Here is a 15,133-nt window from a genome sequence, read left to right as displayed (position 1 = left end):
GCGGGCGAAGGAAAAAGGCGGGGCCGGGAAGTGCTGGGCGCGGGTGGTGCGAGAGGAGGGGCGGGGCAGGCTAGGGAAAAAGGCGGGGATGGGCGGGGCTAGGCGCGGGCGAGGGGGAAGGGGCGGGGGCGGCGAGGGGAAGGGGCGGGGGCGGCGAGGGGAAGGGGCGGGGGCGGGTGGTGCTGGGCGCTGAGGCGCGGACGGAGGGGCGGGGCGGGCGCGCGGCCGTTAGCGCGCGGCCGTTAGCGGTCCCTTTCTACCAACGGTAGGCGTTGCCGCGGTTCCCGAGGGTCACAGTCCGCGTGACCCGCCCCCGTTTGCAATCTCGCCGTCTTCGCCGGCGCAGTCACCGCGCAGGGCGGCCGCCCGGAGGTAGCTACCACGGCCTGTGTCAACGACTAAAGCTCCGGTACAGCGGCGCCCTCAGAGACAGCTGAGAGGGTGGCTCTGGCCGGGAGCGGCGGCCGGTGAGCTACCGCGAGGAGGAGCGGCGGAGGCGACCTCGGCCCGGCCCTGCACTAGCCGTCCGGCAGGCGCGACATGATCCTGGTCTGGCATCCGCGGGATGCTCCTTGAGCCCCTTCTCCGGCTGTGAACCTCGGGAACGGTTGTGATCACACCGACACGTATTTTACAAATAAATCATTCTTGCCGCGGCGAGTCGAACGCGTTTATTTATTTTTGATTTTCTCAACAAGCATTTACCCAGCACCTGTCCAGTGAAACAACTTGATAAGCGTTTCGAGGAGCGTCCGCCGGTTTAGGAGGCCACTGCCTGGCAGCTCGTGGAAGCCGTATTTGCAACGCCCCCTTCAGATGATCGTAACGTCTTGTAACTAACTGTGTGTGCACAGAATCCTACTCAAGGAACGTCTTGGCCCAGCGATGCAAAGAACTGAAGTTTCAAGGTTTTATTTCTATTGCTGGATGGTCGGGGTAGCCCCAGTAACTGGGAACTGCTCCGCAGTCCGCTCACATGGACCCCTGTGGGAATAGCAAGGTCAGGACATGCTCTTCTCTCTCCTCTTCCAGCCTGTCCAATGTTTTCCTTGAGGAAGAAGCCATCAGATGTGATTGCTTCTGCAACTCATGGATTAGAGGAGGAGACAGAACAAGCACAAAGAAGGGGAGGGCAGGGTGGCTTTGGTTTCTTGAACAGTAATTTCCTCAGTCGTCCTTATTCATGCAGAATACAGTCCCTGAAGATATTCCTGATCTCCAGTGGTGATCGGAGGCCATGGATACTGGAGTGTCTCTGGAGTGACCTGATTCACCCAGCGCTCCTTCTAAGAAATGCTGTCCTTCTCTCCCCTGACTAGACAGTCCTTTCTTCACAGCAGTGGATTTTCTTTCTTTAGTTCCCCTTCACTTTCAGGGATCTCCCCCTTAACCGGTGAAACTGTACATTTGTTTTAGTTTGTTTACTAATGAAAACAGGTAACAGCCGGAGTTGGCTGACATTGGAAATAGACAAGGTACCTTCTGCACTTTGGCTATTGTACTCGGCTCAGATGGAGACAAAAGTTGGGAACAAACCATATCTCAGTGGCCACCTGAGCCTAGGTGAAAAGAATTGATAGGAGAGGCCAGGCCTGGTGGCTCATACCTGTAATCCCAGCACTTTGGGAGGCTGAGGCGAGAGGATCGCTGGAGCCCAGGAGTTGGAGACCATCCTGGGCAACATGGCAAAATCCCGTTTCTGCAAAAAAATTAGCTGGTGCGGTGGCATGGCACCTGTGGTCCCAGCTATTTGGGAGGCTGAGTCAGGAGGATCATCTGAGCCTAGGAAAGTGGCACTTTCCCACACTCACCCACTGCACTCCAGCCTGGGCAACAATGAGTGACCCTGTCTCAAAAAAAAAAAAAAAAAAAAAAAATAGTGATAGAGCCTAGAGGGTTTTGTCAGTGTTACCTCTTGTCTCTCACTAGAGGGAGTTCTTGCTTTTAGGCAGCCCGAATCTCACAGGCTCCTTTGCCTAGGAAAAAGCTACCTTATCTAGCTTTTACTGGGTAGAATTAAGGCACCCATACTTAGGTGCAAAAGGAGCCTTTTTTTCCTGAGTGCTACTTCATGTGTGCTTTTGTAGGCACAAAGAACCATTTAGCTAGGTCAAGTAATGGTTCTAAGTTCTTTTGCTACTGTGTGATAGCAGTATAACATGAGAGTTAGTGTTGGCCTCTGGAGCCAGGCTACTTGAGTTCAAATCCTACCTATATCACTTACTAACTCTTACCTTGGGCAGGATACTTAAACCTGTGTCTCAGTCCCCTCATCTTGAAAATGGGGATAATAATGGTACCTATTGCATGGCGTTTTTGTGACTTAACACGTCAAGTACCTAGAACAGTCCCTTTTATTCCATCACATGGGTTGGGAGGTGAAGTGCACCATTGCCTTGACCCTGGGGAACTTGATAACCAAATACAGAATCAAATTGCTTACCAAACCCCATTTATATTTATAGCTGGAAGAGCCTGTGTTGTCCTCAAAATAATATAGAAGAATTCAAGATAGGAGAAAGAGACAGCAGCGAATGAAGACTCTAAAAGAAAAGAAGGAATGCCAAAGATTGAGGTAGAAGGAGTTGACATAGGGAGTTTGGGAGAAACTGTCCAATGGCCTGTGGTATAGGTTGCACTTTTTGCCCCCTTTGTCATAGTCTTGGGGGTTGGGGTTGGACAGTGTGGAAGCATACACTGGGAGCTGGGAGCTGTCATACCTGTCTTATCAGTGCTGTCCCTAGTAGCAAAATGCTGACTCTGGAACCTTACTACCCAGATTCATATCCTAGCTCTGCCACTTGCTAACAACTGTGACAGAAGTCACTTCGTTTCTTTATATCTCAGTTTCCTCATCTGGAAAATGTACATAATAATGGTATTTAGAGTGTTCTGTAGATTCATTGAGCTACTGTAGATTAATTGAGCCAATACATGTAAAGTGCTAAGCATAGTGCCTCACAACGGGAAATACTTTTATCAATTTTGGTTCATTTTAGTATGCTTTGTAAAGCTGGTACCACCTGAGATTCAGAATAGTTGGCAGAAGAAACAGTAAAAAAGTAAAAGGGGGTTTACTCTTGCATTAATTGCAACATAGGCAGAACAGGCACTGGGGAGAGAGAGATGCTTACAGTCTGGTTCCTGCCCTCAAATAACTCAGTGAGAGTATGTTTTGCACTTTAAAAAAAATACGAAATATGGCCGGGTACAGTGGCTCACGCCTGTAATGTCAGCACTTTGGGAGGCCGAGGTGGGTGGATCACCTGAGGTCAGGAGTTCTAGACCAGCCTGGTCAACATGGTGAAACCCCGTCTCTACTGAAAACACAGAAATTAGCTGGGCGTGGTGGCAGGTGCCTGTAATCCCAGCTCCTCGGGAGGCCGAGGCAGGAGAATTGCTTGAACCCAGGAGGCGGAGGTTGCAGTAAGCTGAGATCGTGCTACTGCCCTCCAGCCTGGGCAACAGAGCCAGACTCTGTCTCAAGAAAAAAAAAAAAAAAATATATATATATATATATATATATATATGAAATAGGAAAGGCCGGGCACGGTGGCTCACGCCTGTAATCCCAGCACTTTGGGAGGCCGAGGCGGGTGGATCACAAGGTCAGGAGATCGAGACCATGATGAAACCCCGTCTCTACTAAAAATAGAAAAATTAGCCGGGCGCAGTGGCGGCTTCTGTAGTCCCAGCTACTCGGGAGGCTGAGGCAGGAGAAGGTGGACCCGAGGCGGAGGCTTGCAGCACCAGATTGCCACTGCACTCCAGCCTGGGCGACAGAGCAAGACCCGGCCTCAAAAAAAAAAAAAAAGAAATAGGAAAATAAGCTGATGTCTTAGGCTTTAGATATTTTGGTCCTTCATCAGACCCATGAATGGCATTTTAAGGGAAATGTTGGCCGGGTGCGGTGGCTCAAGCCTGTAATCCCAGCACTTTGGGAGGCCGAGGCAGGTGGATCACGAGGTCAGGAGATCGAGACCATCCTGGCTAACACGGTGAAACCCCGTCTCTACTAAAAAATACAAAAAACTAGCCGGGCAAGGTGGCGGGCGCCTGTAGTCCCAGCTACTCGGGAGGCTGAGGCAGGAGAATGGCGTAAACCCGGGAGGCGGAGCTTGCAGTGAGCTGAGATCCAGCTACTGCACTCTAGCCTGGGCGACACAGCGAGACTCCGTCTCAAAAAAAAAAAAAAAAAGGGAAATGTTAAAAAGGTTATCAACAAGGTCCTCAAAGAACACCTCGTGCTTCTTATTTCTCTTGTATAGGAAATCTGCCAAGACTAGGAGGGTAACCCAGAGGAAACCGTCTTCAGGGCCTGGTAAGAAAGACTGGAGCTTGTGTTCAGCCACTGCCTCCAGCCCTCAGCAAAGAAGGCCACCTGTGTGGGGCAGTACACTTGCTGCTTCTCTTTCTCCCAGCCCTAGTTCTTTCCCAGATTCTCTAAGATCTTGAGGACTCAGGAACTGTCATTTTAAATTACCATGTTTGAAGTTCAAGAAACAAGTTATTCAAGTCACTTTAGAATAAAACAAAACAAAAAAAGTGAAGTGAGCAGTTGTGGCCAACTTGTTCATTGTAACCAGAATTATGTGACAGCCTAATTGATGCCAAATAAGACCTCCTCCCAACCTGCCTTCTTGCCAAAGTGACCCTTTTCCTAGTATTCTACTCCTTCCTGACTTAGAGGAATGATTACATTCTCACCCTTCCCTTCCATTCTTAATGGTCAACTTGAGCCAAATTCTGAGTGTCCTTTCTTCCAGTTTGCTGGCTATGCCTTCAAGAACCTGGGGATCCCGAAAAATTAGGGGAATTTCTTCAGAAAGACAATATCAGCGTGCATTATTTCTGTCTTGTGAGTATGAGACCTCCTTTGCTTTGAATATCCTATGGCTTTTGATGTACTGACTGTTCTCTGTTACATCCATCCTCAGATCCACAGACTTGTTTTTTTGTTTTTCTTAATAGCTTTTTTCTTTTAAAATCTATTTTTAGGCTGGGCGCAGTGGCTCACGCCTGTAATCCCAGCATTTTGGGAGGCCAAGGCAGGAGGATCTCTTGAACCCAGGAGTTTGAGACTGGGCAAACGTGTCTCTACAAAAAAAATTAAAAAAAAAAAAAAAGTTGGGCAGGGTGGCAAACGCCTGTAGTCCCAGCAACTCCAGAGGCTGAGGCAAGAGGATCACTTGAGCGCTGGAGGTGGACACTGCAGTGAGCGGTGATCACACTACCACACTCCAGCCTGGGTGATAGAGGAAGACCCTGCCTCAAAAAAACAAAAATATATGTGTCTGGTATAAAATCCTGACAGTATAAAGTAAGTTCAGTAAAAAGGTCTCTTCCCTAAACAATGTTTCCAATCCTTCTCCCTCTCCTCAGAAACAAATGCTATCAAAGTTGTAACATCTTTCTAATTTTTTTTTCTTAATATTCTTTTTTATTAGGTATGACTTCCATACTGTAAAATTCACCAATTTTTTTCTTTTTTTGAGAATGGAGTCTCACTCTCTCGCCCAGGCTGGAGTACAGTGGCACAATCCCGGCTCACTGCAACTTCTGCCTCCCGGGTTCAAGTGATTCTCCTGCCTCAGCCTCCCAAGTAGCTGGGATTACAGGCACCTGCCACCACGCCTGGCTATTTTTGTATTTTCGGTAGAGATGGGTTTCACCATGTTAGCCAGGCTGGTCTTAAATAAAATTCACTAATTTTAAGGACACAGTTCGATAAGTTTTTATAAATGTATGTCCCCACATAACCACCACCCCAATCAAAATAAGTAACATTTTCATCATCCCAGAAAGTTCACTCCTGCCTCCTTTTCCAGTCAATCCCACTAGACGTAATCACTGTTCTGATCCATGGATTATTTTTGGCTATTCTTTTACTTGATATAAATGAAATCATACAGTTTATAATCTTTTGTATCTGGCTTTTTTCTCCCAACACGGTGTTTTGGAGATTCATCCATATTGTTGCATGTATTCGTTGCTTGTGCCTTTTTATTACCTGGTAGTATTCGGTTGCATGAATAAGTTACTATTTGCTTATCTGTTCACCTGTTGATGAACATGTGAATTGTTTCCATTTGAGGACCATTATGAATAAAGCTACTTTAAGCGTTTGTGTACAAGTCTTTTTGTGAACATGTGCTTTCACTGCTTTTGTGCAAATGCCTAGAAGTGGGATTACTAGTTGTATGCTAATTAGATATTTAACTTTATGTGAGGTTGCCACATCACTGTCCAAAGTGGTTGTACCAGTTTACACTCCTACCAGCAATATATAAGAATTCCAGCTGTGGCCGGGTGCGGTGGCTCACGCCTGTAATCCCAGCACTTTGGGAGGCCGAGGCGGGCGGATCACAAGGTCAGGAGATCGAGACCATCCTGGCGAACACGGTGAAATCCCGTCCCTACTAAAAATACAAAAAAAATTAGCCAGGCGTGATGGCGGCGCCTGTAGTCCCAGCTACTGGCTGAAGCAGGAGAATGGTGTGAACCCGGGAGGCGGAGGCTGCAGTGAGCCGAGATCGTGCCACTCCACTCCAGCCTGGGCTACAGAGCCAGACTTTATCTCAAAAAAAAAAAAAAGAATTCCAGTTGCACAGTATTCTTGCCAAAACTTTGTTTTGTCAGTGTTTTTAATTTTAGCCATTCTAGGTGTGTATTGGTATTTCATTGTGGTTTTAATTTCCATTTTTCTGATGACTAAGGCTTCTTTTCATGTGCTTATTGGCCATTCACATATTTTCTTTTTTTTTTGAGATGGAGTCTTGCTCTGTCGCCCAGGCTGGAGTGCAGTGGCACGGTCTCAGCTCACTGCAACCTCCGCCTTCTGGGTTGGAGCAATTCTCCTGCCTCAGCCTCCCAAGTAGCTGGGACTACAGGCGCCCGCCACCACACGTGGCTAATTTTTGTATTTTTAGTAGAGACGGGGTTTCACCGTGTTAACCAGGATGGTCTCGATCTCTTGACCTCGTGATCTGCCCGCCTTGGCCTCCCAAAGTGCTGGGATTGCAGACAGTCAGTCTCCACTGTCGCCCAGGCTAGAGTACAGTGGTGCAATCTCGGCTCACTGCAAGCTCTGCCTCCTGGGTTCATGCCATTCTCCTGCCTCAGCCTCCTGAGTAGCTGGGACTACAGGCACCTGCCACCACGCCTGGCTAATTTTTTGTATTTTTAGTAGAGATGGAGTTTCACCATGTTAGCCAGGATGGTCTCGATCTCCTGACCTCGTGATCCACCCACCTTGGCCTCCCAAAGTTCTGGGATTACAGGCATGAGCCACCGCGCCTGACCACCACTCAATGTTTTAAATGGGCAAAAATATTTGTACAGATACTTAACAAAAGAAAATATGTGGGCCGGGCTGGGCATGGTGGCTCATGCCTGTAATCCCAACATTTTGGGAGGCCAAGGCGGGTGGATCATGAGGTCAGGAGATCGAGACCATCCTGGCTAACACGGTGAAATCCCGTCTCTACTAAAAATACAAAAAATTAGCCGGGCATGGTGGCAGGTGCCTGTGGTCCCAGCTACTCCGGAGGCTGAGGCAGGAGAATGGCATGAAGCAGGGAAGTAGAGCTTGCAGTGAGCTGAGATCACGCCACCGCACTCCAGCCTGGGTGACAGTGCGAGACTCCGTCTCAAAAAAAAAAAAAAAAAAAAATTGAGTGGTTTTATTATTGAGTTGTAAGAATTGCTTACGTATTTCGGATACAAATTCTTTTTCAAATGTATGTATTAAGACTATTTTTTTCCTAGTCTTTGGCTTGCCTTTTCATTTTCTTAATGGTGTCTTTCAAAGAACAATGATTGTAATGGAGCCCAGTTTATCCATTTCTTCTTTTATGGTCAGTGCTTTTTGTGTGTCACAAGAAATCTTTGCCTACCCATAGAACTACCTTGGTGCCTTTGTCAAAATCAATCTGTGGATCTGGATGATCTGTTTATGTCATTTATCTGTGTATCTATTCTTACACCAATCCCCACTGTCTTCATTATTGTGGCTTTGTAGTGTCTTGAAATTCAGTATTGTTAAGTTCTATAATCCTTTCCAAGATTGTTTTGACTATCAGGTCCTTTCTTTATAAAGTTTATATTAAGCTTGTGAATTTTTCTTTAAAAAAACGTCTACTGGGATTGTGATTGGGATTGCATTGAATTTATAGGTCAATTTGTGAAGAATTGACAAATAATATTGAACCTTCCAATCCATGGACATGGTATATTTCTCCATTTATTTGGGTCTTTTAAAATATATCTCAGCAATGTTTTGTAGTTTTAGTGACGAAGTCTTGTACATCTTTTGTTAAATGTATTCCTAAATATTTTGTGGTTATGCTATCGTAAATAGTATTTTTATTTCATTTTTAAGTTTATTGCTGGCATATAGAAATGCATTTTATTTTTGTATATTGATTTGTATCCTATAATCGTGTTAAATTCAGTTTGGTTAGTTGTTTTTATTTTGTTGTAAATGCCTTGTGTACACAGGATTCCCTATGCACATAACCACGTCATGTGTGAATAAAGACAGTTCTACTTCTTCCTCTCAATCTTTGCCTTTTATTTCTTCTTGCCTTGTTGTATTGGCTAGGACCTTCAACCTAATGTTGAATAGAAGTGGTGTGAGTTGTTATCTTTGTCTTGTTCCCAACATCAGGGGACAGCATCTAATTTTTCACTATAAAAGTATGTTAGCTGTGGTTTTTTTTCATAGATGTTTTTATCAGGTTGAAGATCCCTTTTATTCATATATAGTTTGCCCAGAGTATCATGAATGGGTGTTGAATTTTGTCACTTTTCCTGTATTTATTGAGATTATCTTGATTTTTCTCTTTAATTTTGTTAATGTAGTTTGTTACATCAACTAAATGCTCTAATGTTAAACTAATCTTGCATTCTTGGTATAAACCCTACTTGGTCATGATGTATTGTCCTTTTTATACAGTGCTGGATTCAGTTTGCATCTGTTTTGTTTGATTTTTATATCTGTGCTCATGAGAAAGATTGGTCTGTGATTTTCCTTTCTTGTAAGTCCTATCAGGTGTCAGGGCTTAGTTGTAATTTTGATGCATTTACAAGCATATACATTTTTTACATAAAAATTAAACATTACACAGAGTGCTTTGTATCTTGGCTTTTTTCCATCATATATGTCTCGGACATCTTTCTATATAAAACATATAGGTTTAGTTTTTTTCTTTTTAGTAGCTAATTAGTATTTCATGCTATAGGTATGCCAAAAAGTATCAGAACAAATCCCGATTAAAGGACATTTAGATTGTTTCTGATCTTTCACTATTGATTTTTCTGTTTATAGAATCAATACATGCTTATTGCAGAAAACATGAATGATACTTAAAAGTATAAAGAAAACAAATCACTCATATTATCCCAAAGCCCTGGGATAATTAGTTTTAAAATATATGTTTCAAAAGTCCAATTCCTTCCCCTATCATTTGACTAGAATGAATGACAACAGAATGACAACATCAAGAGATATTAAAACCCTGTTTTTCTTCCTGTATTACTCTAAGAAGAGTATTTACTAAGAGGTGATGCAGGCCGGGCGCGGTGGCTCAAGCCTGTAATCCCAGCACTTTGGGAGGCCGAAGCGGGTGGATCACGAGGCCAGGAGATCGAGACTATCCTGGCTAACATGGTGAAACCCCGTCTCTACTAAAAATACAAAAAACTAGCCGGGCGAGGTGGTGGGCACCTGTAGTCCCAGCTACTCGGAGGCTGAGGCGGGAGAATGGCGTGAACCCGGGAGGTGGAGCTTGCAGTGAGCCAAGATCGCGCCACTGCACTCCAGCCTAGGCGACACAGCGAGACTCCGTCTCAAAAAAAAAAAAAAAAAAAGAGGTGATGCAGCAGGAAGGGTAAGAGTGTGGATTCCATGGGCCTGGGTGTGAATAGCCAGCTCTGTTCCTCCTTGCCCTATAACCCCGGCGGGCAGTGTCACTTGCCACACTGCACCTCAGTGGCCTCCTCTGTAAGATGAGGGTCATAATAGCATCTGCCATTACAGGATTTTTTTTTTTTTTTTGAGATGGAGTCTCACTCTGTTGCCCAGGCTAGAGTATAGTGGTACAATCTTGGCTCAGTGCAACCTCCGCCTCCCGGGTTCAAGTGATTCTCCTGCCTCAGACTAGCTGGGATTACAGGTGTGCACCACCATGCGCACCACCATGCCCTAGTTTTTGTATTTTTAGTAGAGAAAGGGTTTCAGCATATTGGCCAGGCTGGTCTCAAACTCCTGACCTCAGATGGTCTGCCTGCCTCAGCTTCCCAAAGTGCTAGAATTACAGGCGTGAGCCACCGTGCCTGGCCAAGGATTGTAAGCATAAAATAAGTAAATACAAAGGAAATGTTTCCCCCAAAGTGCCAGCACACAATAGCAGCCCTCAGTAAATGAGAGGCAGCCTAGAGCAAAAGTAAGAGTCCAGGTTCCAGAGTCCTGTGGCCTTGAGCAAGTCGCATCATCTCTCCTATAAAATAAGGACAATAATAGTACCTACCACCTAGGGCTGTTGGGAGGATTCAATGAGTTAATATTTGAAACCGCCTAGACTACTCAACACATGGTTGGTGCTATGTAAGCTTTCATTAAATAAATTACCCTGTCAGTGCATATATATTCCACACCAAGCTCTATTCTTTTTTTTTTTTGAGACGGAGTCTTGCTCTGTCGCCCAGGCTGGTGTGCAGAGGCCCGATCTCGGCTCACTGCAAGCTCCGCCCTCCTGGTTTCATGCCATTCTCCTGCCTCAGCCTCCAGAGTAGCTGGGACTACAGGCGCGTGACAACACGCCCAGCTAATTTTTTTTGTATTTTTAGTAGAGACAGGGTTTCACCGTGTTAGCCAGGATGGTCTCCATCTCCTGACCTTGTGATCCGCCCGCCTCGGCCTCCCAAAGTGCTGGCATTTCAGGCATAAGCCACCGCGCTCAGCCCAATCTCTATTCTTTAGCTCTGTTACCCTGTCTTTCTCCTCACCTCACTGCACTGTTTCACTGATCAATATTAACAGCCTGGTTCTACTGCCCCCCAGATCTTATCTAGTAAGCTGCCTCAGAGGGGCCAGTCCAACAGAGGTTTCCATGGATTCCTGCCTGAAGATATCAAAAAGGAGGCAGCTCGGGCTTCTAGGAAGGTTAGAATCCCCTGAAGTGAGGACCTTGGGGTAGGCCTCTTTTCATACCTCACCCATCATTCCTGTTTCTATTCTCTTCCCTACTTCCTAGTTTAGACATCAAAGGACTCTTGGATTTTCCAACTAGTCCTTAAGTCCCATATTCCTCTGGGGTATGGTGTCCTAAGTGAGAAGAGGGAGAAACATCTTGAGAAAACAGGAAAGAACTCAGTGCTGCTTGAAGCTCAGCTTCCAGGTGCCCCAGAGCATTCAGGACCACCGAGGAAAGGGAATGGCTATTATTTCACAAAACTTCCATTTAATAGAAAAATGTCCCACACTGTGTCTATTTGCCTTTCTTGGGGTCCTGAGCACTGTCTGGGAACTCATTTGCAGATCTGCTTTGTGTGCAAGAAAAAGGGAGCTGCTATCAACTGCCAGAAGGATCAGTGCATCAGAAACTTCCATCTGCCTTGTGGCCAAGAAAAGGGTTGCCTTTCACAATTTTTTGGAGAGTACAAGTGAGTGAGGAAGGGGAAAAGTCTGACTTCCTTTTTGCAACTTGTTATTCAGCCACTAATGAAATCAGAGTCCAATTCTCACAAGCAGGCCTGTTTTGATTCACCAGTGAATCTGTTCCTCCATTCAGTAATAAGAAACGGTGTCTTGACTTGGAGATTTCACAGGGGTTTCTTCTTGCTTCCTGCCCCCTCCTTAAATTACAAACAGCTGGGGTACTTAGACAGCTGCTCAGCACTAAGTGGGGCTTTCAGGAACAAGAGGCTATGGAGACAGTTCTGGGAACTTTGCTCAGTAGGCGAGCAGCCATGAGAAGGCATGTGGCTGTTCTTCACCCTGCCTCTCCTCTTCCTCATGAGTGTGGAGGTTCACTGGGCACCAACCCGGGTGGCTGGCTGCCCCTCCTAGAGTGGGCCATTGGGAAACTGCATTGATGACAAACCAGAAACCAAGTCTGTTTACCTGCCACAGATCATTTTGTGACAAACATCGCCCAGCACAGAACATCCAACATGGGAATATGGGGGAGGAAAGTTGCATCTTGTGTTGTGAAGACTTATCCCAACAGAGTGTTGAGAACATCCAGAGCCCATGTTGTAGTCAAGCCATCTACCACCGCAAGTGCATACAGGTGGGGCTTTTTCTGCCCTGGGGCCCTTCCACCATTGCCCTGGTTCTCTGCCTGGAACCAGAGCACCCTGGGCGTGCCTCAGGCGTGCCTCAGCTTTGGTGCTCCATGCTGGAGGCCTGTATTCAGGGCTGGTTTCAGGCAGTTAGAAGAAAGTCAGTCCAGTCTGTGGTCATTCCTGACCTATAGGACCTCACACATAAGATTTAGAATAAGCAAAATCTTCGGCATTGCTAGAGCAAATGGGCTCATCCCAGAATGAGCTGAGGAGCCTCCCTGTCAGCCTCACTTCCTGGGATGAAAGAAAAGGCAAATGTGTATCCAGGTACCTGACCCCTACTTAGTACTGCCGAGCCCCATGGCCAGAGATGACGGCTGAGGCACTCCTGGGAATTCTCTTGAAAGTATTTTGGTCCCAGGTCTGACACCTGGATTTGCAGTCCTCACCCTAGCCCACCCAAACTTCTTTTCCCGTACCGTCAGTCAAACTCTCTTAGCAACATCCTCTTTGTGGGGGTGAGGGTGGGAGGGGAAAGAAGGTAGTCAAAGGGTTTTTATAAACACAAAGCTCTTACCTGTTTCTCTTACAGAAATATGCCCACACATCAGCAAAGCATTTCTTCAAATGTCCACAGTGTAACAATCGAAAAGAATTTCCTCAAGAAATGCTGAGAATGGGAATTCATATTCCAGACAGGTAGTGGGAACCTCAGAGCAGGAACTGAGCCAGGGAGAGGGTTGCCTAGATTTCTAGAGAGGAGGTGAGTGAGAGGATAGTTCAGAGAATGAGAGCAGCAGAGGCACTGATAGTGAAGAAGGAAGGGGAGGAGGGAGTGCTTTTCAATTATCAAAACAAGGGAGGGGAAAGAAGTTTGTGGGGGAAGCGGGTGCTTGTTGCTAAAAAGGGCATTTGGGGAATCAGAATTCCCTGGGTGGTTGAGTTCTTGGATTCCACAGTGGAACTAAGGAACCCACATGCATGTTCCATTCATCCTGCTTCAACCCTCTCCCACTGCCAGGCCACTTGACCAGCCTTGTTGGAAGTGTTCGGGCAGCCTACTGAACTCTTACTGTGCTTAGCTTGGGGTTCTTCCTAATTCCTCCCTGATGGACAAAAGTTTCACCAACCTGTTATGTTCTTATTCACTGTTTTTTCTCCCACTGCAGAGATGCTGCCTGGGAACTCGAGCCAGGGGCTTTCTCAGACTTATATCAGCGCTATCAGCACTGTGATGCCCCCATCTGTCTGTATGAACAAGGCAGAGACAGCTTTGAGGATGAAGGGTAGGAGAAGGATTCTGGCTAGAAAGAGCTCTCATCAGTGCTATCTTAGAGTTAGACCTTGGCACAGTTACTAGAAGTAAGAAATTCACTCTTGTATGCAGACCTTAGGATAAACACAGTTGCTAAGTCTCATTCTTGACCAACCCCTGACTCACTTGTGTGCAAGTGAACAGGTCTCCCCTGCAAGATCCACTCACCTTGTGCCCAGTGGAGAGACATTCAGAGCCAATTCCTTTCCTAATCTACCTTTCAAGGGGTTATGACTGATGGCAGGCTCCCGGGATCAGCACTCATCCCCTCTGAGCCATACATTCATGGTGGGTAAAATGTGCCGTAAAAAATGCCTGGCCCATAGCAAACATCCAAGAATGGCAGTTAGTGTTCTGTATGTCTCCACAATCCTTCTTGGGCTCTTCCTGTAGGAGGTGGTGCCTCATTCTGTGTGATACATGCGGATCCCACGGAACCCACAGGGACTGCTCCTCTCTTAGATCCAACAGTAAGAAATGGGAGTGTGAGGAGTGTTCACCTGCTGCAGCCACAGGTGAGGCTGGAGGGATGGGCCAGCCTCAGAGCAAGGAGCGGGCTGTAGGGACTTGTGGTGCCTGGGGAAGGAGGAAGGCATCCCACCAGAGAGGGATTAATCGTTGGTTCCTTTGACTTTGGAAGGAAAGTGGCTAGAGAGGAGCTTAAGGACCTGTGCCTGGGAGAAGCAGAAGCTTGAGTTTTCCTCTCCTGCCTTTCTCTCACCACAGACTACATACCTGAAAACTCAGGGGACATCCCTTGCTGCAGCAGCACCTTCCACCCTGAGGAGCATTTCTGCAGAGACAACACCCTGGAAGAGAATCCGGGCCTTTCTTGGACGGATTGGCCAGAACCTTCCTTATTAGAAAAGCCAGAGTCCTCTCGTGGCAGGAGGAGCCACTCCTGGAGGTCCAAGGGTGTCAGAATCACTAACAGCTGCAAAAAATCCAAGTAACACCTTCTGAGTAGCTGCTATCCCGCACAATAGGGTATGAAGCTGTGCTCCTCCATCGGGTTTGGGGAGGGAACACTCTGGGACTGTGAGACAAGGAAGCAGGACCAGCAGTGAGTCTATGAGCCAAGCAAAGAGAAGTCTCAGGGGAGCATGAGGAGGGAGCAGCCCAGACGCCAACAAGGAAATGAGTTTATGGCTACAAGAGTGCCTCTGCTTTCTCCTCCTCTCCTCCCACCAAGATTCTTCCACCTTAATCTGGTTTTCACATGCCTCTTCTTCACCCATGTTTGTTGTTTTGCAATAAAGGTGTTCTCTCCATTGGTGTCTCCTTATAAATTCATTCTGAAATTTGCGTGGGTAGTAAAGATTCTAGGGGGTAGAGTACAAGAATAAGAAAACTCACCCTCCTAATCCATAAAATTCAGGGAATTAATGTAGAACTTTTAGCTTAGAATATAGACATGTTTCTTTGGAGGGAAGGAAACCTGTTTATACAGAAATTGGCATTACAGGGGCAGAGAATCTTCATCAATCATTGTGCAAATAATAAGTACACAGGTTCTCTTTAGGGAGGTGA

General features: G+C 46.4%; 1 protein-coding gene across 2 annotated transcripts; it reads left to right on the top strand.

The window, feature by feature from the left end:
- Nucleotides 1–125: 125 nt before the first annotated feature.
- Nucleotides 126–14,874, top strand: PHF7 (PHD finger protein 7). 2 transcript variants are annotated; one of them, XM_003894320.3, is made up of 11 exons: nt 126–908; nt 2,466–2,575; nt 4,269–4,321; nt 4,767–4,858; nt 11,063–11,164; nt 11,540–11,664; nt 12,134–12,293; nt 12,881–12,987; nt 13,458–13,574; nt 13,997–14,118; nt 14,330–14,874. In XM_003894320.3, the coding sequence occupies exons 2-11, from the start codon at nt 2,535–2,537 to the stop codon at nt 14,554–14,556; spliced, it is 1,146 nt and encodes a 381-aa protein (XP_003894369.1). In that variant the 5' UTR covers nt 126–908; nt 2,466–2,534; the 3' UTR covers nt 14,557–14,874. The 2 variants fall into 2 exon arrangements, with proteins under 2 accessions (XP_003894369.1, XP_009198866.1); XM_009200602.3 differs by lacking the exons at nt 4,269–4,321; nt 4,767–4,858 and having other exon boundaries at nt 14,330–14,754.
- Nucleotides 14,875–15,133: the final 259 nt, after the last annotated feature.

This window comes from Papio anubis, chromosome 2, assembly GCF_008728515.1.
Source record: "Papio anubis isolate 15944 chromosome 2, Panubis1.0, whole genome shotgun sequence".
In the NCBI taxonomy this organism is placed as follows: domain Eukaryota; kingdom Metazoa; phylum Chordata; class Mammalia; order Primates; family Cercopithecidae; genus Papio; species Papio anubis.
The sequence above is the reverse complement of the archived record's forward strand: the minus strand, read 5'-3'. Positions and strand labels throughout refer to the sequence as shown.